The sequence below is a fragment of the Psammomys obesus genome, unplaced genomic scaffold (assembly GCF_907164565.1).
Source record: "Psammomys obesus unplaced genomic scaffold, mPsaObe1.curated_primary_1811, whole genome shotgun sequence".
In the NCBI taxonomy this organism is placed as follows: Eukaryota; Metazoa; Chordata; class Mammalia; order Rodentia; family Muridae; genus Psammomys; species Psammomys obesus.
Window position 1 is genome coordinate 8,757,781 of NW_026590677.1, and position 25,575 is coordinate 8,783,355.

The window sequence follows — 25,575 nt, forward strand, 5'->3', positions numbered from 1 at the left end:
CCCTACACTGTTTTTCTCTTGCCCTCTTGTCTCTTGCTTGCTTACTCTCTTGACTTCTCCCCTTTCTCTGTCAGGAAGCCCCTCCCTTCCCCCTATTATGTCTTACTCTCTCCTTCTCTCTCTCTCTCTTCATCTCCATCCAATAAACCTCTTTCATATAAAATTTATTGTGTGTATCATCATTTCATTTGTCCTAACAATAACTCTATTTAAATAGTCTTATAAAAGAGCATATACACGCTAACTTATTTTCTTTACACATTCATAATAATGAAAAATAAAACAGCTAAGAAAATGTTGCTGTTTGTGAAGCATTATTGTCTGTACATTAATGATTACAGTTTATCTTCTCAATTATCCTAGGAAATAGGTGCTATTGGTACCCTCCATTTTACAAACAAGAGAATTCCATGATAACAAAGCTAAGCAAGAGATAAGAAGTAGCAAAAATAGGAATTCAAATTCCTGTAGTCTGGTTTCTAATCTATGTTCTTAAACCACCACTCAGTTTTCCTTGTAAGTTCGAAACTGCATATCTTATTTATTCATGTATTTGTTAAACATTTATTGTTTGATAATATTTGAGCCCTTTTGGTGCGTCTGCCACATGCCCACATTTACCATTCATTTTCAACACCCTGTACATGCAGGCAGATATCCACAGTGTCCAAGGTGGCCTTTGGATCCCTTGAAGTTGGAGTTTACAGGTATTCTTGAGCTGCATGATTTAGGTGCTTGGAACTCGATTCTGATTCTCTAGAAGAGCACTGAGTAAACTACTGAGTCATCTCACCAGCCCCCAATTTAGAGCTTTGATGGCCTCTATACATCTCTTTGCTATAATTGTACATTCAGTTCAATTACTCTGTGTTTTTTATACTACATTTCTGGTAAGACGGTGGAAATTTGAAAAGAAGGCTTCAAACATGGCATTTATATGTTCATGGAGATCACTAATTAATTTGAGAAAGTAGATACTGAGTGTGGTACATCCTGGACCCTAGAGCAAGAGCACCTAGTGAGTCTTGTAGAACAAGTAACAGCTGGAGATTCGTTTTAGCACAACAACATAAGGAGGTTTGAAGTCTTGTTCTGTAGTAAAACTAAAAGAGACTCTGAAGCCAAAATAGAAGAAAACACCAAACCACTTCAAACCTACTTAAATAATAATATTGACCTATATCAAGAAATAATTTTCAGGCATCATGCCACACACCTTTAATCCCAGTTCTTGGGAGCCAGAGGCAGGTCGATCTCTGCGAGTTTGAGGCTAGCCTGATCTACACAGGGAGTTCCAGGACAGCCAGAGCTACACAAAAACCCTGTCTCAAACAAAACAAACAAAAACATAAAAAAAATCATATATTAGACAAAATTTACAAAAAAAAAAAAATCTAAAAAATGGGGAGAAATGTGTGGTGGTGAGGTTAACTTCCCTCACCACCAAAAATCCTAGCTCAGTTTGAAGGTGGGCATAAACTGCTTTCTGCCAGACTATTGAGAACAAACACTGTGCAACCTCAAGTCTGGAACTTTCTTCTTGGGAAGAGAAGGATATCAGCATTGCTCATCTTGGCACAGCTGACCCTTGACTAAAATTGAATGTTAAGTTAGTGCAGTCAAAAGGTAGTGACTCCTTTCTCTATCCAGCCTCCTGTCATAGAATGTAGGCTGCCTCTTGGATGTGAAACTACAGAAAATCCTTGGGTCCTGCTTATCCTTTTTTCTTGTCCTGAAGACATGGCTCCCCAATATTAATGATGTGTAAGTAAAGTTCTCTAACAGAACCACATCAACTTACAAGAACATCTTCATTGTGAAGAAATGTAATGCTGTAGGTCAAGGGATGACATTATCTTGGTTATCTTTATACCTTAAATGGCCACTTATTTTCAGTTTCTAAGTCTGTCTTAACATCCTCCTGACCATTAGGTAAAACCCTAGGAATGTTATCAGTAAGCTCAGTAGACATCTAGTCTCCACTAAGCTGTAAAGGTAAGAAAGTTAAGAATGCTAGCAGATAACATCTGACATCAGCATGTTTTTTGAATGTATTCATCTCAAACTTTTTCTCTTGTTCTTTTGCTATGAAAGTTCATGAAACCTCTTTCATTTTGGAACATGTCATTTAAGTTAGTCTGAATCCACGTCTCTGGGCCATCGCCACTCACATTTGGCTAAGGATACGCTATTTTCTTTCATCCTTTAGAGTAAGCTATTATTTTACACTGATAAAGGTAAAGCTGGGAGGACTTTAGAGTGCTATGAAGAGGACAAATGTTAGAGTAGAAATGTTGCTCAGAGACAAGACTGCTATGCTCCCTGTCTCCAGATCCACAATCCTTGATCAGATATTTCACCCTTGGAGATATACAAGCCATAAAGAATATATCCTCTACTATTCTCCCAGGAGAACCTACTTCATTTTCAGCTGGAGAAATTCAAGCCAAGATTGCTCCAGAGTTGTGATGGGAGCAATTAAGAAGTAATTAAATGAATTTGGTAAAGGTAGTTTAACGTTGTCTGGCTAGACCATTGAGGAAAACTAAAGGAAATGGCTGAAAGGAGTTTTCCTATGGTCAAAACACTGATCTCAACCCAGACATGGTGGCACACATGGCTGTAGGCCCAGCACCCAGAAGGCTGAAGCAGGAATAATTCTATTTTCTGGAAAGCCGGGGCTACAATTCAAGACCCTGACTCAAAATAAAACTAAACGAACAAAAAACCCTGGCCTTGAGAACTATTCTTTTATTAAAGGCCACATTTTACTAGTTTTCAGAGCAAGGGAATAACTGGGAACAACAGACAATCAAAAGGATAATAGTGAAGTCTAAGGTAAGCATGGTTAGTGAATAGTAAGAAAGCCTTGTTAAAACAATTACCATTAAAGTTATACTACCATTCTCAGGAGATGGGTCAGTTGGTAAAGTGCCTTCCACGTAAACACAAAGCCTGAATTTAATCCTCATCACCCACATAAGAACCCCACACAGGTCTGTAACTCCAGTGCTGTGAACAGCAGCAGTGTTGGTACTATAAATACATGCTACCAATCCCATATTTTACATGAGTTTTGGGGATCAAACTGCTAAAAGTGTCTTTCAAAGTAGCTGTACCATGCCACATTCCTACTAGCAATTAATGAGAGATCCTGTTGGTGAACATCTTTTCCAGCATGCATATCCAAAATGTAAGCAATGCATATAATAGAATAATCATATTTGACAAATAAAGAGAAATAGGTACTGATAGATGCTGGACTATAGATGCTGATAGATATGGATGAATCTTTAGAATGTTATGATAAATAAGCCATGGGAGAATGTGTTTTATATATTTTTAAAACTGTACAGATAGAAGGTATATTAAGTTTAACTTAGGACCAGGAGGATAGGGCTTAGGTGTTTCATCCTGCTTCTTTTTATTTGATATAAATGTACAGAAATCAGCTACAGTGATGGTAGCACAGACTGTGAATACACTGAAATTTTTAAGTGAGTGAATCAATGGATATTCAAATTATGTCCTAAATATTCTATCTTAGTTACAGTTTCTATTGCTTTGATAAGAAACTTGGGATAAAGGAACTTATTTCCTCTTATAGTTCCACATCACAGTCCATCACTGAGGGAAGTCAGGGCAGGAACTCAAACAGGAGGCAAGCACTGATGCAGAGGCCATGGAGGACTGCCACTTACTAGCTTGCTCTTCATCCATCAGCCTGCTTTCTTATAGCATCCAGGACCACTTGTCTGGTGGTAGCCTCATGCACAATGATCTGGATTCTCCCACATCAATCATCCATCAAGGAAGTGTACTACAGGCTTGCCCAGAGGCCATTCTGGATTGGGGCCCATTTTCTCAGTTAAGGTTACCTCTTCCCAAATGACTTTAGCTTGTATCAAGTTGACATAAACTAGCCAGCACATTTTTCAAAGGTATTCTGTAGAAAGATGTTATTTAAAAAGGAGAAAGATATACCTGAGATAGATAAGAATTAACCAGGCTGAATATAAAAGGGGTTGATTGAGAGTGTTTTGTTAATGAACCACATCTAATTTATCTGCACAGTAACTGAAAATTAAATTTAAAAAAAGAATGAATTTTTCATACAGTGGGTGTCAGGGTATGAGAGCTAAGACTCAAATAAATACATTTCCTTGATAGGGCTTAAGGATATTTATCAGGTAGATTTAAGGCTTGAAAAACACAATTGGAATAAAAGTAACCATGTAGTCTGGACAAGCATAGTCAATCTTCATGGCTGTTCAAGGGATATATGGTTAGAAAAGTATGGTATATGTATGACAGTAAAGCGAACTTTTCAACATCTTGGTAGCCAGTTACACGGTGGACATCTCTATGGGCCCAAGTGAAGAGCTGGTGATCTCTAAAAAAGTGATCTTAAAGTCCCTGAAAGTTAACCTAGGCAACCATTATCCTTGTGACCCACACTCCAGGGGTGTAGTGTATACTACACCTAGAATGAGACTAATATATAGCTAATCTATTCAACCTACAGAATCCATGATCTCTAAAAACAAGTACCTGGCAGGGGAAGAAAGGGGTTAGGTAAAGTCATATAAGTAAAAGGTAAAAAATATTGTTAAAGTAAGGAGACAAGGTCAAGTTTGGTTTTTTGTTTTGCGTTGGGTTGGGAAAATGATGGTAATTATCGAAGTTAGGAGTCTGTCCTTCCAAGTAACCTTGGAGACATAGGCCTTCTTTTGATGGTTAAATTCTTAAAAGTTCTTTTACTGTCCTTGAAAGATGACTTTGAGATAAAAAAGAAACATATTTGCAAATTGTAAGCCCTTCTTTAGTAAACACCCAGATGAAGGCTGTGGCCTAGCCATCCATAAAAAGGATTGAGTTTTAGTGAGGAGAAAGCGTGGGAACCAAGACTAGGAATTGAAAGAACAAGGACCTTGGGGAAACTGAAAAAAAAAATTCAATACAATGCTGCCGTTATTATTTATTAAATGCCTGAAGTTTCAGGGAAGTGAGTAATTGCAAAGGCTTTGGGGTTAGGAAGATATTTCAGTCATAAAAATGCATGCTGTGCAAGCATGAGAACCCGTGTTCCATCCACTGAGCTCACACAGAAAGTCAGGTATGCTGGCATAAATTTGGAATCTCAGAGCCAGAAAGGCAGAGACAAGAGGATCTCTAGGGCCAATGAGAGACCATCTAAAAAAAAAGAGGTAGATGATACAAAAGGAATAACACCCAAGGTTATTGGATGTTATCTGGCCTGCATATGTATGTGCATGTACACACAGGTGCACGGAGACACCACACACACACATTTTTACCTTAAGCAGGCATTTCATTTAACAGCTTTGTAATCTTAGCTAAGCCTCACATTCCATCCTGTACATTGTTAGATTAATGCTATAACATCTGGGAAAGAACTCAGCATTCACGGAAGTGAATGGCTCTGTAGAAGTCCAAGCGATAACTTGATTTTCACAGTGTAAGGGCAATAGAATTTTCTATTAGAAAAGTTTAAAAAAATATTTCCTAAACTAGCAGAAGTCAAATAGAGGCTTGGTAAACACCACACTGCCACTTAAATAGAAATGACTCTTCTTTTAGCAACAAGGGACATCAGCTTGGTATTTGTGGGTGTGTATGCGTATTACTCTATACCTTCTGTTCTCCCCCCCCCCCCAGTTTGTACAAAGGTTTATTTAGCAAAGTGGCAGAAATGAAAGCTCAACAAAACAAATACTCCACAAAGAGACTGGAGTGGACTGCTTCAAGGCAGGAGCAGCTGAGTGGGTTCTCCCTAGTGATTTTAAAGAAGTTTTATAAATATTTATGAAGTGTATATTGAAGCATCTAGGCCTTTTAGACCCTAAGCAAAGATTACCCTAGGAAAGCCCTGCCCCCATAGCTACAGCCACCAGCCGTAGGAAGCCCAGCCCCCTACTGCGGGGTAGGTGTCCAAGGCAACTTGAATTATAGTAACACATTAATCAGCCCTGTCCTTCCTCTTATCTTGGTTAGCTTGGCTTTCTCATACCCAGCCTCAAGCCCTTTTAGTTCTCATCCCCAGTGATTCTGACCTCCCTCTTTTAATCCTAGCATTTATTTAAACTCCCACAATTCTTTTTACACAGTAGGCCTAAACCTTTGTTAGTCTGGATTTTTTTTTTTTTTAATACAGAAAAGTAGATACACTGCCCTTAGAAAGGCTCCTTGTGGATTGCATTGTTAACCTGGAGTGGGCTGGTTTCTTTGTGTTTAGGAAGTAAACATGAACTGGGTTTTTATGATTCTTTTCTTTTAGGCTGGAATAGGGCATTGTTTTCTTTGTATGCCTAAAGATTCCAGCAAAGGAGGGGGAAACATTTAGAGGCAAACTTGAATTGAGGTGAATAGAAAGTACTTACACTGGCATGGAGAGATAGCTTAGCAGTTAATTGCACTTGTGGCTCTTTTACAGAGGGTTTGTTTCCCAGCACCCATATGGGAGCCCACAATTGTTTGCAACTCTCAATGCCCTCTTCTTTGCCTCCTCAGGCACCAGACACACAGATGATGCATATACATACATACATGCAGGAAAAAAAGCACTCAAACACATAAAATAAATAAGTCCTTTTTTAATTAAACAAAAAAAATCAGTACTTACAGTAAGATTTAGTGAGATGATGGCATGCCTAGGAAAAGTGACACATCTCCCTAGTGAAGAAAGCACCTCATATCCCTTATCCTTCTTAAAGCAGAAAAGAGACCAAGGCAACTGTATATGAGAAAAAAGGTCAAAGGTGAAAAACAAAACAAAATATCAGATCCTGCATTAGCCAGTGTAAATGAAACCTCTTGAAAAGAACTATACTTACATCTTACACTAAACCTTCTGCAAAGCTGGTAGTAATTAGAAATTAAATCATTTTGGATAGGTAAGAATGTTGCAGGTCCAGAGCCTAGTTACAATTTATCTTTGGCTAACTTTAGCCTGCTTTCCTGGTCCATCTCTGTGTCTGTTCTGACATGCTTGTGACTATCCAGTGAAGCTTTTGGGAGAAGACCACTATTTTCCATTAACTAAAAGGCTAAGAATGCCCTGAGATGGCATGTGAGGTCTGTAGGAGAGATTTTCCTACTGATGGCAGTGAAATCAAGGTCCCATTTGGGGATTTTTAGTCTCATTTTTAAAAAGAATTTAAGAGTGGAGTCAAAGAGAAGCTCAGAGACAAATTAACTAGAGTTTAAAAAGAAAACCCCCAGGGCACACCAGCTGTAAATTTCAGTAGTGTCCTGGAGGAAGGAGGTGGAGAACAGAAAGTGTGGGGGGTGTTGCGGGGGTGGGGGGGAAAGACAGAGCAGCTGTTTGTATTAAGCTGGTGTAGAGGTCAGCCACATGGTAGGGATCGGAGCTTTAGAGAAGGAGTGGAACCAGAGTGTTAGGAAAAGCAGCCTTAGAAAAAGATAGAAGGAAAAGCTAAAGTATCTGAGCAATTCAGAAAAGTGGACAGACTTAGGAAGCTGCATGACTGCCACCCTGTAAGCTACTGTACTAGGGAATCTCCCTCCTTTGTGTCTTAACAATGTATAGCAAACAGGCATTATGTACAAGTCTACCTAACTCATTTAAATAGCTACTTTACCACACAATATTTACCTAACAATAGTAAGGAAGATGTGTAACAGAACAGTAACAGAAGATTTCAGGAACATTTTTTTTTCCAATTAAAAACAGACAAAGCACTCCGAAGGCAGAGGCAGAGGTAGAGGCAGAGGCAGACAGATCTCTCTGAGTTTGATATCAGCCTGGTCTACACAGCAGAGTTCCAGGCCAGTCAGGGTTTCAAAGTGAGACCCCATTTAAACAAAAAAAAGTTCAAAAGGTCGTGCACACCCTCCCACGCATACACCAATGGTATGTGGAAAACTACACCATATCCAATTATCCAACAAAATTACCATCAATTGCTGTTGTTTTGCTCTGTCTCTCGGCACCCACATAGTTGGTGGCCTTCTTGTAACTCTAGTTCCAGAAGATCAGAGCTCTCTACTTGCCTCTGTGGGCACTGCATTCATGCAGTGCTTAGGCATACAGAGGCAAAACATGCATACTTTTTTGTTGTTTGTTTTTCAAGACGGTTTCTCTGTGTAGCCGTGGCTGTCCTGCACTCGCTTTTGTAGACCAGGCTGCCTTCAAACTCACAAAGATACATCTGCCTCTGCCTCCTGAGTGATCGGATTAAAGGCATGTACCACCATGCCTGGCAATATCCATACTTTTACAAAGTATGAAAGTATGTGATGTGGGGCTGATTTTTAAATACATTTTTCTATTGTTTTCTTAGTGAAATATTTACACGTTTAGTCCTGTCTTTAGTATCCTGATGAATCCAGTGGCCTTAACACTTCTGACTCAGTTATTTTGAATTGACATGTTAATGAACTGACTGTATAATGTATATTATATTAATAAATTGCATTGTGCTTTTAAGATTACTGAAAATCTGGCTCTGAAAGTGGGTTGCATATATGTTTCCAAGTATTCTCCCAAGCCTCTTGTCTGAGCATGGTCTAACCTCTCTGAGTCTGTTACAGGAAAACAGCCCCAATCAAAACATGGTGTCCTTGAGAAAGGCGAGAAGTCAAACAGTTTTCAACATATCTGACTATTGCTTAACTCAAGAAACAAAATGTGGCTGCAATAGGAAAAAGAATCCAGAAGTTCAGCCATGGGAGCTCAGTCCTGAGGAGAAAGCTCATTCAAAAACTTCAGCTAGCCACCTCATCCATCCAGTCCATTGGTTTTTGATGGGTGTAAGCTCCTGATTTGATGATGTTATCCCTATCTGTTCTTTATTGTTCTTTTACTTAAAAGCCTCACCTAACAGGGGCAGGGGACCACTCTGTTCTGCCAGGGACTCTCCATAAAGTACTGTATTGAGAACTGCACTTAATTGCCTCAAGAGCACTTCCTCAATCAGTTTCTGCTAGATATATTGAGTGTCTGATTTGATATTTTTTTACCTACCTGTCTGTCTTTTGATCATTTGTATGTCTGATATTGATATTTTTTTACTTCAGTTTTCTGTATAATTAATAAATTCAAAACAAAAATATCCCTATTTTAGATCATTCTCTGGACCATATAGCAAACTATGTCTTACAGTCATTTCTTTTAAGATAGAGTATTGGGTAGTTCAGTCTGGCCTTAAAATTACCTCATTGCCCAGACTGATCTCGAACTCATGGTCTTCTGCCTTTGCCTCCTGAGGGCTGGGATTATGGGCACCACACACTACTTTTAGTACAATTTTAAAGTTCCTCAAAGACCTCATAAGGCTTGACATCACCATGATGTATTGTAAAGAGCAAAGTGTTATTAGGAGATTCGATCTGCCAAAAGCCCTGAGTGTTCTTCTGTGTTCTTACTGCATATGCCAAGAATGTAGGGCCCTGAGCACTCTTTACCCAGACAGATAATTTTGCAGGTTTTCCAGTTGTGCTTATAGCAAGCAACCTTTAATATGAGGTAACATCTTTTTTCAGACACAGAACAGGCTTTGGATTTCTTTGAAAATTGTCAATCTTCCAGTCCCAGTGTATGTTTAAGCATCTATTTCAGGCTCCTTGTCACCCCGAGAGATATGGAAATCAGACAGACAGTACAAATCAACATGAAGTTCTAGTTAAGGCTTTTCTATAATAAGGTCCTTAGTCTCTGACCCAGTACTTTAATACCTTCTGCCAGCATAAGCTGAAAAACAGCAGGCTAACTTGTTAGTTTGTAAGTAGGATAAAACCTTAGATTTGGTACAGTTCCTGACAGCTGCTTGCAGATACTATTCCTAAAGCAATTACGCTATGAATTTTTTTCCTATCAGTATATATATAATAACATGACCCTCAATTTAAATTCTTTTCATATGCTTTAACTCAAAAGTATTTAATACATGTTCAAATAAATACATGAACATTACAATGTAAAATGTGTACATATTGTCTCAAGTCACCACCTGCTTCCACAAAGTCCTTCTCCCTTAACAGAAGCTATCTGACTAGAACAAAAGCCATCATGTCTGGGACAAAGATTCCTGAAACCAATGTTTCTGTTTAGTGAATTCTGAGCTATTGCCATGTTTCTTTTGAAAAGCGTCCTTCAATTTCTCCTGATAAAAGAAGGAAGTCTGGTATATTGATTACCAGTGAGGGCAAATCGCCCCTTTTAAGATAAGTTTGCCCATGGCAACCCAGCCATCAGCCTTACTACACTACTGCAGGTTGGAGCAGAGAAACCAAAGGAAGATTCACCCTGAAGAGTGTGCTGTGGGTGGGCCATTCCACATCCTGCTCCTGTGACCACCTTCCAGGCTACAGAAAAGTGGATTTACTTCTTTCTGTAAAATTGTTGCTTCAAGCCCTGAGAATCTTACCTTACTCCAGACAAAGTTCCAACCTCATCATCATCTGTCCAGCTGTCATAATTTTGAAGAATGGAAATGAGGAGCTCCCAAAAAGAGTATCATAAACGAAAAATTACATATAGGTGGCTTATGACCATAATACTGTTTCTGCCCATGCTTAAGAACATCCCCAAATTTGACTTCAGCCTCCCTATAAAACTGACACAAGTTTCAGGATATCGGTTGAACCTGGGAGAACCTGTCATCAGCCTGCAGGGGAGAAATCAATCACTATACCGAAGCAGGAGTCAGTAAGACCAAATGGCATCCAGGGCAGAAATTCTCCTGTTACTATTGTTGTTATCCAGACTTGTGTTTTGGTCAAACTCTCACATGAGCACATTCTATCTGAGCTCTATTAGAAAAAATAATATCCCAAAGCTGTCAAGGTATATCCATAAGATGCTGTGATCCAAGTATATCGAGTGTCTATCAAAACAGAAGAAATTTGCATAATGTAGGAGAGGGGCCATGTTATTTTCAAAGGCAATTAGATGGGAGTCTAGACAGGCATAAAGGACTATGTACCACTCACTTAACAGTTGCTTGAGTTTGTTCTCAGGCACAGTTATGAGTATTACTTTCTCTATGCTTCCAGAAAGCAGAAACAAATCTCTAGTAATGGGGATAAAACAGCTCTCATGCCTTATTTGACCACCACAAAATTCCTACAAGATTATTATGTTTATTACTGCAGATAAGAATCGATATAAATTGTAATATTTTTAACTCAGTGCTTCTAATATTGTCAATGAATAAAAAGTGCCTTAGTTTTAGAAACAAATTGATAAGTTGCTTATTTTTAGTTATAAAACCTTTATTATTTTTAGCAAGAATAATGCGTGTTCATTTTAGGAATATGGCAAATACAAATAAGCAGAAGAAAAATCATCTTTCACAAGTTTATATGTGCATATATGTAACATACAAAGGTACTCTTGTCTTTCAAAATACGATATTCTCATATTATTTTGTAACCTTTCTCATTTTGTATCCCATCAGAATCTCATCTTTTTTTTTTCTACAAATCAGTAAAGCTCTTTTATTAAAAGCTAGAGATGTATAGATTGGTTCAAATATAATCAACAGTAAGATACAGACAAGAAGAGATACACCTAAAACCACTAACTGCAACAGATTCAAAGTAGGAAGATGGGCAAAGGCATATCAGGAAAACGATAGTAAAAAGAAAGCTGTATTGCAATGGTAATATCAGGTAAAATAGAAACCAAGGCAAACTACATTAAATAGGGGTAAGGATGGCTTCGATTAGCTTTCCAACGCATCACTATAAGTTTGTTTCTCACTTTCCTTATCTCATCTACTTCATCCACGTCTCTAAACATATCTTCACTACTCAAATGCCTGTTGTGTATATCCTCTTTAAAATCCTGAAGCGACTGAATCAGCCTCTCCCTAAAAGTTTCTTCTGATTTTTCCTCCTCTTCTGGTTCTTCCCCCTCTTCTGGCTTTTCCTCAGGCTTTGGCTCTTCCTCGGGCTTTGGCTCTTCATTTTCTGAGTTTCCTTCCATTTTTTGGCAGGGTTTCATCTTGTGTATGCTTTTCTTCTTCCTGCCTATTCGTGAATGCAATTATTTCTAGGAAGCAAGTAGAAGGCAGTAAGTGAACGATTTTGTTAAGTGTGCAGGTGGTGTGCACAAAGGTCTCCTCACCATTTGCTCCCACCCTATCCTCCTCTCTTTTCTTCCCCCACTACCCTTCTCGCCCTCCCCACCCTCTTTTGGTCTGTCTTCACCAAATACCTTCCACCTGAGAAACCCAGTCTGTAATCAAGGTTTTTCCTGTCCCCACCCCTCTTACCTCCATTTTCCACTCCCTCCTCTCTCTAGTCCCTCCTTAAAGCATTTACCAAGGCCTTCCTTCCCGCCTCTGGCCCCAGGCCTCCACAAATCTTTCTCCTAACACTGGGCCCTCAGAAAGGGGACAGGCTGCCTGAGGGAAAAGGTAGAGGGGAGTATGGACTTTGGCCTCAGCAGGCCTTTAGTAACCTAAACCCTGGGAGTCTTTTGTAAAGTTCCCCTCACTTACCAGGTACCGATCTGGTCGGCTTCTTTTTCCTACTTATTTTAGCTTGGAGCAGTACAAAGAACAAACCTGCAGGCAAACGGAGAAGGGAGAAGATGTTGGGGGTGGGGCGAGCGAGCCCTCGGTGCTCAGCACAGCAGCACCACAGAACAAGCTCATGGAGCTTCCTGTATTTAAGGTCTTGCTTCTGGAAGTTTCCCACCCTTTGTTTCCCGCAGGACTCCCCCTTTCCACCCCACAACTTAGCCTGTCTTTCTCATCAGACAGGGGTAAGAAAGAGATATTATCTCCCAACTATTTGTATATCTGAGACGATGTTTGGGAAGGGGTGTCAGAAAAGAGGTCCAAAAACTCAGATTATGATTATTTCTGAATCATCATATGCCCCCTTGTTTTCTTTTGGGTTTCCCTAGTTCCTTTCACAAGTGTCCTTTCCCACAGAATTGAAGGTAAGGGTTGGAAGGGCAGACTTAACGGGGACTCAAGTCTCTTCCCTAGGCCACCCTACACTACAAAACCCCAGGCAATATCGCTTCTGACACTAACCTGCAGAATTCAGGCAAGCTGTCTCCTTCTTCCGCTGGCCTCTCACACCGCCGACTGCAAGGCTGAAGAGAGCTAGTACTCAGATGGAAACAAGGACCAGACTAGCAGGATTTCTGCACACGTCGACTCCTGGTCACATGAGATCTACGTCACCACTGAGCTCCGAGCCCCAATCTCCACTCCCACAAAAGCGCGGCAGATGTGGGCCCGCCCTCTGCTCTGTCATCCACCCTGTTCCCAAATACATTTGGCGTTGTCAGTCTTTTCTGGAGGAAAAAAAAAAGTGCGGGTGTTTTTTGTTTGTTTGTTTTTGCAGTTTTCTGATTACTAAAGAGGAGCACCTTATTTTCTGAAGCTACGGATCTTTTCTGCTTCTTTTAATTATAGGCCCTTCCTGTCTCCTACTCCCAACTGCCAGTATCACTAACTCTGGAACCTATCTTTTCTTAGCTCCTCCCTTCTCATCTGAAATGTACTCCTTTGTTGTTGTGGACCCAGGTGGGTAGAGCAGAAATCAAGGGAAGGAAGGGGAATCTTGGAATCGGAGTGGGGTTTCTTGAAGGCAATTTAAACTTTATTCTTAATACTTCTGTGGTCTTTTCAGAAGTAATGTTTTACAGTTAGAAGTGAAGATATATGCATGAATTCATACATGTATATTACTTAAACTAGTGCTTGGTATATAGTAGATGCTTTAAACGTATATGCCATTTAAATTATTATTATATTGTGATATTATTTGGGTGAATGATGTAAAATGAAGAAAAATAATGTTTGACTCTATAGTCTTGGTGGTGGTATTGCCAAAAAAGTTGTACTGGTTGGAGAATCACTGTTTGATCAATTGCCAGTGCATTTTGTTAGCAGACAGGCTCCTCATCTTAAAGAAGGTAATACTGTACACATCTTGAATTGCTAGAAATTCTTAACACTGTGTGTTTTTATTGCTCCAAACTACTTAGCTCATAGAAAACCTTCAATAGCTCATAGAAAACCTTCAATATTTACTTATATATTATATATTTACAATATATACATATATATATGTATATATATACATATATATATATATGTATATATATATATATCCATCCTCTGGAAAGCAAGTACATTTGAGACATAGATAACTAAATACTCAATAGCTTGAGTCTGCTGGAAAGAACACTGCAGTGAGAATGGAGCTACGGTTTGGATATGGATTAATTATGTTCCCCTTTACCTTTTACTTGACTTTGAAAGTCAAGTTGCTAATTTTATGAAAATTCTTGGGTTAGGGACTTAAAAGTCTCTTTAGGTGAAAGTACTGGCCCTTCCCTTGGTTACACATACCCAGTGAGTGTCTAAAGTATCTAAGAAAAAAAAAACAAAACAAAACTTGGCATTGCTGCCTGGTTGTTGTGTGTTTTCTTTTGATACCTTAAACTTTGAGTCAGATTTCTGTTCAATTTTACATGTATTTAAGACATGGTTTGTTCAGAACAACAATATAAAGTTTGTTTGACCTAAAGAGTAACTAGAAAAATATCCAGTTCTTTACCATTGGAACCTAGAAACCTCCAATTGACAGTTCTTTGCTATCTCCATTGCCTTTTTTCCTTTTCTCCTGTAAAAAACTGCTTTGCATTCCTGAATCCACTAAAATAATCTTTGTTGGCAATAGATTCTCATTCTTTGCTTTGTTAGCATTCCAAGTGAAACTGTTTCTTTGCCTCAAAAACACATTTGCGAATCATCATCTTTTTCAAGCCACAAGTAATGTCTTGAATTTGATAACACCTTGAAGTTTGTATGTTGGGAACTTGGTCCACATTGTGGTAACATGGGAGGTGATGGAACCTTTAAAAGGTACAGTCCAGTTGGAGGCCATTAGGTCATTGAAGGGTATTGTCTTTGATAGGAAGTGACGCAATTCTCAAGGAGCTCCCATTTATTTTTCACAAGATGGCTGTTTTGAAAAGGCAAAGATGATCCCACACACACTATTCTCTGGCTTCCTCTTTTTCTCACAAACATACCTGCTGTGTTGTCATCTATCATGCTATGATGCAGTCAGTAAGCTTTTACCATAGAAGTGTCATGCCCTTAGGTCTCAGAAATTAAATGCTAAATAAACCACTTTTCTTGGTTAAGTGTTTGGCCTCACATATTTCATTATAGTAAGAGAATTCAAACTAATACAGCCTTTGTAACAAACTTAGAGCTCGTTAAAAGATCCTCAGTAAGGTGTACTACTTATAATGAGCTCATCTCCCATATTAGTTACTTTTCTTCTTGTGGCAAAACACATGACAAACAAACTTAAGAAAGGAAGGATTTATATTGACCCATAGTCCAAAAGTACAGTGCATAATGGGAGGGAAGGTATGCATGAAACAGCTGCTCAAATTACAGATGCTGTGCTTGCCTTTTTAGTTTTGATCCTAGCCCATGGAAGGCTGCCATGGGTCTTTTCTCTCAGTTAAATATATCTAGAAACAACCTACTAGGTATAGCCTGAAGTTTGTCTCCTGGGTGACTCTAATCTCTGTCAGCTTGATAATCAAGGTTAATCACCCAAATCTGTCTTCCTAAGAGTGGCACATAGCTACACACCGGGTATCTTCACTCCTAGCCTGAGAGCTAGGGTTAACATAAATGGTACCGCTATAAACACAGAGCCTTCTTCACATAATGTCGTTTAGAGAAAGGCTAAAAGAGAAGAGCATATTGGGTCAAAAGAGTTTAACTTGAGTTTCAGAGGGTGGGGAGGATATAGATGGAAAGAAAGAAAGGAAACTAGTCCACTTGAACCCAGGTGTTGTGCCCTACTATCTGTTATCCTACCCCATATTATGGTTCCTTGCTGTTCATTTGTTCCTTTTTATGTAGGCCTATTGATAGTGGATGTGGCTGAAGGTATGTTCAATCCAAGCACACTACGACATACTCTGTACTGTAACAAGAATTTCTAATTACTTTACAGATCACAAACTCTAAATACTTTTATCTTTCTAGACAGTAAGAACATAAAATATTTATCTCCTTTGAGAATGTAAACCCATTCCTAGGCATTCATCTTGAGAAAATATATTATGGTAGTTGCAATGATTTATAACAATAAAATTTGTAGACCTGAACTCCAGGCATTGATTATTTGGCTTGAACATGAATAAACAGTGGGAAGCACCAGGTGAAAATTAGCCATGAAGGAGCAGATGGAAAAACATTTGTCCAACTATAGAGCAGACATGACCACAAGCATGTGCACATACATGTGTATATTTTTTTCTAATTTCCAGATTCTCCTGGATGATTTTTATAAGAAGATAATTAATAGGCCCCCTAAAGTTGTATTTTGGAGCATAATCCCAAGTATAATGGTGTCTAAACATAAACCCATAGTAGGAAATTAGATCAAGATGGTCAGGCTCCAGTGAATGATATTATTACCCCTCTTAAAAGAGGCAGAAAAATGATTCAAGAACAAGTAGAGAAGCAAAAGGGGGAGAATGGAGGGTGTGAGAGAGCTTGCTTTCTTACTCTTCTCCCTGCCCTGTGATGATACAGTAAGATGGCTACCTGTAAACCAGGAAGTGAATACTCACAAAAGACTAGACCTTGTTGGGGTTGGAGAAATGATCAGAAATTAAGAGAACATCCTGCTTTTGCAGAGGATGCCAGTTTAGTTGCCAGTACCCAAGTCCAATGGCTTTCAACCACCATAATTTCATCTCCACAATAATCTACATATATAGTAAGTTTCAGGCTAACAGGGTTACATAGTAAAACTTTGTCTTGAAAAAAAGAGAGAGAGAAAAAAAAAACCAAGAAGCATATATTCAAGATCTAAGGTGCTGAAGAAGGGAAAGGATATCTTCCTGCTTCACTGCTTGTGAATGGGGTGGGACTTTCTGATACTCATATTCATAATAAGTCCTACTGTGAATGTTATAGTTCATTGACATGGATTGTCTGCACAAGTGTAAAAAATGTTTACATTGTGTCATTTCATTTTTTTTTTTGGCAATGCACATAGAAATAAAACTTTCCAGATTCTTAGGTCTAGCAATTTTTTCAAAGTATTTATGTGTGCATATTTCCTTTTATGTTTTATGCACATTTTCTAGTTAGTATAACAATGTAAATACTTCTGTGCTGTTAAATATTGTATTCCATCATGTTAAAATAGTGACGATTTAGGCAACTCTTCTTTAATATTCAAGTTGCCTGTAGGAGTTTGTGTTCCTATCAACCCAATCCACCAAATCTTCACATAGAACTGTAGTTATAGTTTTTTGTTGTTGTTGAGTTATGGTTGGTTTTTGTTTGTTTGTTTTCAGAAACAGGGTTTCACTGGTGTAGCCCTGGCAGGCCTAGAACACTACCTGTAGACCAGGCTAGCCTCAAACTCACAAGGATCCTCCTGCCTCTGCCCCTCAAGTGCTGGGAATACAGGCATGTGCCACCGCTTCCCAGCTGTAACTATTTCTTATGAATTTCCAAGGCTGACATCCAAGTCCCACATTTTGATATCTGCAACAGCTTGGAGAAAGATGATAGGATTTGGAAAAGGGAGAGGCTCCTAGAAAACACCTATATGAGTACTCTCTGGAAGAAAACAATGGGCTATAAACAAGTCTCTGGGGGAATTTTTCTGATTAATGGTTGATATAAGAGGGTTGGTGGTGCCACTCCTGGGTAGGTGGTCTTGGACTGTATAAGAAAGCAAACTGAGTAAGACATGAGGAGCAAGCCAGCAAGAAGCACTCCTCTATGTATCTGCTTTAGTCCATGTTTTCAGGTTCCTGCCTTGAGTTTGTGCCTCAGTGATGGAGTATGATCTGAGTGGTATAAGATAAAACAAAGCCTTCCTTTCCAAGTTGTTTTTGTTAGTGTTTTCTGATAGCAATAGAAAGCAACTAAGATACAAATTGATACCAGATTTGTAGGGTATTGTTTTGACAGAAATGACCATGTTGTTTTGGGGAGCATTGTAAAGGATTTTGGTTTGGAAAGCTATTAAGTGTTCAGAGCTCAATGAGCTGTTGTGAGAACTTGGAAGTTAATGTCTAGAACAGTACAGATGATGGAGACCTGGCATGTGAAGCAATAACTTTATCAGAGCCATTTATGTGATATTTTGAGTCAAGATTATGTGATTTCTGGTCAGCTGGGCCTAAAAAAAATCCACTGTAATTAACAAGAGACCTAAATTACTGAAGTTGGCTTTATTGGAAAAAAATCACTGCTTGTTAGTTGAGGCTTGAAAATCATCTGATTAACAAAAGAGTAGCAACCCAGGTGCACTCCTTTAATCCTACCACTCTGGGAGGCAGAGGCAGGCAGATCTCTGTGAGTTTGAGTTTAGCCTGGTTTACAAAGCAAGTCCAGGATAATCAAGGCTATACAGAGAAATCTTGTCTCAAAAAAAAAAAAAAAAAAAAAAACAGAAAGAAAGAAGGAAGGAAAGAAAAGGAAAGGAAAGAAAAGAAAAGAAAAGAAAAGAAAAGAAAAGAAAAGAAAAGAAAAGAAAAGAGCAGCATTGTCCAGAGGATGTGCTTAGTCCTGATGCCACTTGATGTGCTGGAATGGGTTAGTAGGGTGGGTTCCCCTTTTCTGAGGCATAGGGGAAGGGGGATAGGGAGAAGATGGAAGGAGGGTTGGAGTGGAAAGAGAGGAGGGAGGGGGTTACAATTGGGATGTAAAGTGAATAAATAAATAAATAAATAAATAAATTTTAAAAAATTAAAAAGAAATGAGCAGCATCATTAAGGCAAAATCTGGGAAGTATTTCTTCAGGGTCAGCACACAGAATGTGCTTCTGTATAGGTAAGCCTACATCTCAAGCTGGTAGCTGAAGTTTAGGGATGGAAAAGAGTCTCCTATGTGGTACTGATTTTGACAGCAAGGGAGCAACAGGATTGAGAAAATGGCTCGGAAAACACACACTTTCCTAAAGACATTTTCTTGATTAATGAGTGATGTGTGAGAGACCAGCTGACAAATGGTCCTGAGTTGTATAAAAAGGAAACTGAAAAAATCTATGGGGAGCAAGCCAGTAAGCAGTGTTTCTCTGTAGTCTCTGCTTTAATTCTTGCCTGAAGTCCCCTGCCTTGAGGTCCTGTCTTGACTTCTCCCAGTGATGGAATGTGACCTGAGATCTTTAAGATGAAACATATGTTTTCCTCCTACATTCTCAGTGTTTTATCACAGTGACAGGATGCAAACTAAGGCAATCTTTCAGTAGTAATGGGTACAAAATAGAATAAGTAGGAGATATATCCTCCAGGAAACAAGAGGAAGAGAGTTGGTTAAAAGGAGAGGAGTAAATTTCTGAAACATATGAGATAGAGAGAGAGAGAGAGAGAGAGAGAGAGAGAGAGAGAGAACAGAAGAAAATATTAGGATTTCCCCAGAATTTTAGATGGGAGAAAATAGTCCTATCAAAAGTATTGATATGCTAGTTAAGAAAAAAGCCCAGGTCACAGTTGGAATATTGGAATATTCATGATCACTACCATGAGAAACTTTGCTTTGTATGTTGAAGGCTGAAGTTTTTTTTCTCACATTAATACTTTGCAATCTAGCTTTCAGTTTCTTTCTCTTTTGTTGATGCAAAACTATTGAGCTAATTGTTTCAATGTTTTAATGTTGCCAGCCTTTTCTTGAATATTACCTTTGAATTAAACAATAAATCTTTCTCTTCTGTCAGATTTATCTTTATTTCTATTTATGTATGTCTATGTAAGTCTACACCATGTATGTGTGGGAGCCTGTGAGGCCATTAATATGTGTTGTATTCCCTGGAGCTAGAGTAACAGGTGGTTGTGAACTGCCAAATGTGGGTACTGGGAACTGAACTCAGGTCATCTGGGAGCACAGCATAAGTCCTCTGGAACTACAGCAAATGATCTTATGTGCTGAGCCACTCTCTAGCTCAACAAATCGTTCTTTGTCAGCAGATAAGATTTACTTAATTGAAAAGAAAGATGACTTTTATATTTAAAAGCAAAAATTAAATAAGTTAGTGTGAAACTTCATTGTTGCTTTGTTTCAGATAATGTAAGTTTAACTTACAGGTATTAATAACGTTTTAAAAGCATGTATTCTCAAATGCAAAATATTTTTTTAAAAACACATGAGTGTTTATTTAATATAAGCTCAAGCCCTGGTTGCAAATCATCCTGTGGAAGCAGAAGAGGACTGCAGCAGGACAGTCTAGGGGAACAAGTTTTTTTTTTTTTTTTCAATTAAATTTTTATTTTTATATTAATTACAGTTTATTTACTTTGTATCCCAGCTGTAGCCCCCTTCCTCAATCCCTCCCAACCCTACCCTCTTTCATTCCCTTATCTCTTCCCATGTTTCTCTCCAAGTCCACTGATAGGGGCAGTCCTCTTCCCTTTCATCTGACCCTAGCTTATCTTGTCTCATCAGGGCTGGCTTCATTGTCCTCCTCTGCAGCCTGGCAAGGCTGATCCCCTCTCAGTGGGAAGGTGGTCAAAGAGCCCACCACTGAGTTCATGTCAAAGACAGTCCATGTTCCCCTTACTAGGGATCTCACTTGGATGTTAAGCTGCCATGGGCTACATCTGAGCAGGGAGAACAGGTTTTTAAAGGGAAAAAGAAAACACAAGTGGTGGATTACATGCCTTGGCGTTACATGATTGAGTAAGGGAAATTGACTTTTGATATGATTGGTTTACTTTAGTAGCCAAGTCTATAAACGGTTTGGGCCTGGCCATCTGGGTGGGTTGCTAGGAGATGATATCTCTAATGGACAGGAAAAGAATATGGTAAGCCGGGTTCCTCTCCCCAGGTGGCTGGACATATCTCCACCTGTTTGTTCAGGCTTGTGCTTTAAACTTTAAACCAACACCCCCAAAAACCTAATTTTTAATTCTTTGATCTCTCACAAACAAATACAAAAGTTTTTGGAACATGATATTTCAAGCTCGATACAGAAGATATTTTAAGGAATAGTAATGAAAACACAGCAAAATTTCACATATATCCATGAATATGTGTATACATTATATTTTAACATGGTCTGATAATATTGTATGAAAAAAATGCAAAATATCTTAATTAGGAGCTTCTATAAAGTTTTTTAAAAAAGCAATCAGGTTATCTACTTGTAATGTACCAAGTCACAGAGCAATGATTTTATTCCTACTAGAAAGACTAAGGGCAGACTAAAGCAAGGTGATTACACAGCAGGGTAATCACCAAATGCAATCCTTCATGTTATGTGAGAATTTATTTTTTGAGATGGGGTTTTTCTGTGTAGCCTCGGCTATCCTGGACTCACTTTGTATAGGAGGCTAGCCTCTAATTTACAGGGATCCACTAGCCTTTGCCTCCCCAAGTGCTGGGATTAAAGGTGAGTGCCACTGTTCTTGGCTCTTTATTTTATTTTTTCTATAGAATTCAGTTTTTATTTCTTTGGACAAAAATCATTTATATTACCCTCAACAATCAAGTTATGGAATTTTCAAATAGCTTAGAGAGAGGAAAAAATGGAGATAGCTCATAATGTGCATAAAGGACTTAATGGCATCATCTGGAAACCAAATGGCTTCAATAACCCTGCCCCCTCTTGCCCCTAGCTCTGTTGCTTTTAGAACATGTGGCCTCTCTCATGTGGTAGCTCCACTTGGTTCTTGTAGCTTTCCTCATCAAACACCTCACATTTCTGGCATGAATATCTTGGAGTTTCCACTTCAACTTAGGCTTTACTCACAGTTTCACACATAGACCTCTCAAGAGCACCATTCAGGGAATCAGATCCTCTTATACATTGTCTGGCTTCAGCACATCCCTAAAACCTTGGTGCAAGCCTCTGTCACCTTGTAACTCTCTCATCTTGTGTGCTCAAAAAACCAACATTAAATGAATGGTTCAAAGTTCTACTGTCTGCTTGAGATGTCAACTAGCCCCTTGTACGACAGCTACAGTGGTCTCTGTATACCTTTGAGACTGAACCTAGGAAAGCATGGGGATGTGTCTTTGTTCAAGTACTATCTTCAGCCTCCTTACAACTTGGATACCTAAATGAGTGAAATCTTGGCTTCAAGTTTTTATTGTCCTGGCATAAGCATTGAAGTTTCTATTACAACTTGGATAGCTAAATTAGTGAAATCTTGGCTTCAAGTTCTTCTTGTCCTGATATAAGCATTGAAGTTTCTATTCACTCATGGCAATCTCTTTGATAATCACTGACACTTCAGCTGCACTTGCCCTGTCTTCAATTTTGACCAGGTTCACACTCCTTTCCCCATCAAACTGAGTATTTTTTGTTCTTCTACTCCACTTTGTTTCTTCACACTCTAAGTCTGCTTAAATTCAGAGAGCAATATCTATAACACAATCTGTATGTTATGTTGCCTTGAAATTTCCTCCACCAAACAAATCAGTACAGTATTTTAAAATTCAGCCTCGCTCAGATGCTCAGGAAACTGGCAGGATGTAGTCCAATTCTTTGCCAAAAGAAAGCATAAATCATCTCCAGTCTGGCCTCCAACAGTGTTCTTATTCTCCCATAAAAGCTTGTGAAAAGCTTGTGAGTGCTGGCTTTATTATTCACCTTCCTATTGTCATTCAGCGCTTCTAACCTAACAAAGGAACCCATTAAGTTCTTCTTGTGCCATGCTAGGGCTTCTGTAGCTCATGGTTCTAAACTTCTGCATATGCTCTCTACCACCCTACAAAACACGGTCAAGGAGTCATAGCAAAAACCCTAACTTCTCAATATCAATTTTCTGTATTAATTACTTTTCATGGTGTTGGGCCCAGCTATTTTACAAAAAACAACTTAAGGGGGAAGGGTTTTGAGACCAGTCTATTTTAGTGGGGTAGTATTAATGGTTTGTTTCTAGTATCTAACAAGAATCACAAAAAGGGAAATGCCAGTAGTCGGGTGATTTTTTCCTTTGTTTCTATTCCATCTGAATTTCCAGCATATGCAATGGTACTGCTTACATTCAGGGCAGGTAATCCTCTATGAAAATGCTCTCCTAGACACATCCAAAGGTGAGCTTTACTCATGACCCAGTATCTCTTAATCCAACCAAGTTTACAATCAACAGTCATGCAGGAAATACCTATGCAGAACTGGAAAACAAAAGCAAAATTCCTGATACTGAAGACTGGAGAGTTCATCAAAGTCAGTCTAAGTTATGGAAAAGATGATTGTAAGAGAAAGCAGAAACTTAAAAATCAGAAGTCAGAATACAGAACAAAAAGGTACTCCATAAAAAAAGGATACCTTCGGGGCTGGAGAGATGGCTCAGAGGTTAGGAGCACTGACTCTTCCAAAGGTCCTGAGTTCAATTTCCAGCAACCACATGGTGGCTCACAACCATCTATAATGAGATCTGGTGCAGGTGTACATGCAGGCAGAAGAATGTATACATAATGAATAAATAAATATTTAAAAAGAAAAGGATACCTTCTAGCAATGAAAAGGGAAGATAGATATTGATTGTGCTGGCTAAAAATGAAAAAAAAAAAAAAAAAAAAGGAAATGTCCAGGCAGAATCCTTTGGTGATTTTATGCATAGACCTTTTCAGGAATTAATGTGTAATATTTAATAAATAATATTCTTCAACTTGTAAAAAATGGATTTTTTTTTCTTATCAAAATTTGGTTGTCTATTGTAAAAACTTAATGTAGAGTAAAGGGCCACCTTGTGACCTTATCCAGTACTACAATTTGAACATAATTGTGAAGGATCTGTGGTTTAGAGAAACAGGTGGCTTACTCTTGATCACTACTTATTCATGTGGTAAGGCTAAGGTGCCTAGGAAATATTGTGGAAGACAGTTACACTAGACAACTATGTAGAAAATCATAGGGTTTTGATTTCTGGGTTATATATGTGGAATTGAATATCTTCATTCCCAAGACTGTAACAACTGTAGAAATTAACAAGATCAGCCAAGGACAACATGGAGACTGAAAACAGGGCACTTGCTATACTTATATAAATGATTCTGGACACTGATAGCATGGCTATTCTTTTTTCTGGCTCTGTGACAAATTTTCTTTAAAAAGAAAATATGAGTCCCATTTAGAAACTAAGACTTGGTGATAGACTTTCTCCTTAGAGAATCCACACTCACATCAATAGATATACACACAAACAAACTTTGGGCACACAAGTTTTGAAGATCCATAAATTCTCTCTTAAACACTGTAGTTTTAATTAATCCATAGAAATAGAGCACATGGGGATCAATTGAGAGGCACAGCACAGATATTAGCAGCAGAGTAAATTTAAGTTTGCTGGATAATCTAAATAAGATGAGATAAAATAGTAAGTCACATGTTGCTTACAAGCATAGCACTTTAAAATAAGGACTGAGAAGGATAGAAAGGCAGATGTTAGAAAAAATGCTTTCCTGTAATATCCAAAGTATAACTGGTGTAACTACAAATAAAACCAATAAGGTGAATGTTAAGACATAAAAAACACATAACATTAAAGTTTAAGATGTATATTTTATAATGTTACCATGGCCAACACAACAGCAGAGGTTAGAGCTCAGTGGTAAAGTACCTGAGGCTGTGGATTTGGTCTCTACATAGTAGTGAAAAAAATCAGTCTAAGAAGAAAATATTAAAGTATTTTATGTTTCCTAACAACGTTGGAGCAGCCTTACTAGGCCACAGAGGAGGACGCTGCAGCCAGTCCTGAACATACCTGATAAGCTAGGGTCAGATGGAAGGGGAGGAGGATCACCCCTATCAGTGGACTTGGAAAGGGGCAGGGAGGAGATGAGGGACAGAGAGTTGGATTGGGAGGGAATGAGCTACAGCTGGGGTACAAAGTAAATAATCTGTGATTAACATAAAAAAATAAAAATTATAAAAAACAACATTGGGCATTAGCCCAGTTTCCACTATTATAACAAAATTCTTGATCCTGGGTACCTTATAATAAAAAGACCTTTATTAATTCCACGTTGGAAAAGTTCAAGGTTATGTAGACTCACCAATTTGCCTGTTAATGGACTCATAAAGACCAGAGTCATGTGCAGCACATGTGCAAGATAAGACAGTAGCCATATGAGTAGAGCAAAAAAATAGACAATGTGGCTGAGTTATTTTTCACTTTAGCAACAACTCACTTTTCAGTGAACTAACTGGAGTTCTATAATAAGTATGACAGCTGCCAGGCATGGTGGCATATGCCTTTAATCTCAGCACTTAGGAGGTAAAGACAGGCAGGTTTCCATGAACTCAAGGCTAGATTGGTCCACACAGAGGGCTACAGGCCAACCAATGATGCATAGTGAGACCTTGTCCCCAAAATATAAAACAAAGAAAGTATGAGAACCACATTAAACTCTTTGAGGGCCAGGGAACTTAGTGAGCTAGTAAATTTCTCTGAGGCTTTATCTGTGAGATGTTCCACTGTTTATATTCATTTATTTGTTTATCTTCTCCCTCTCTGTCTGTTTGTCTCTCTGTCTCTCTCTGTCAGCTGTCTGTCTGTCTTTCTGTCTTTCTCTGTCACACACACACACACACACACACACACACACACACACACACACACAC

At 38.7% G+C, this 25,575-nt stretch overlaps 1 protein-coding gene across 1 annotated transcript; it reads right to left on the reverse strand.

The window, feature by feature from the left end:
• Positions 1 to 11,244: 11,244 nt before the first annotated feature.
• Positions 11,245 to 13,172, reverse strand: Tceal9 (transcription elongation factor A like 9). Its single transcript, XM_055608294.1, has 3 exons — positions 13,032 to 13,172; positions 12,489 to 12,554; positions 11,245 to 12,037 (listed from the first exon to the last, which is right to left on the reverse strand). The coding sequence occupies exon 3, from the start codon at positions 11,987 to 11,989 to the stop codon at positions 11,678 to 11,680; it is 312 nt and encodes a 103-aa protein (XP_055464269.1). The 5' UTR covers positions 11,990 to 12,037; positions 12,489 to 12,554; positions 13,032 to 13,172; the 3' UTR covers positions 11,245 to 11,677.
• Between the last annotated feature and the right edge of the window lie 12,403 nt (positions 13,173 to 25,575).

Coding starts and splice junctions, on each gene's coding strand:
- Tceal9 (XM_055608294.1), bottom strand. CDS start 11,989: ATGAAACCCTGCCAAAAAATGGAAGGAAACTCAGAAAATGAAGAGCCA.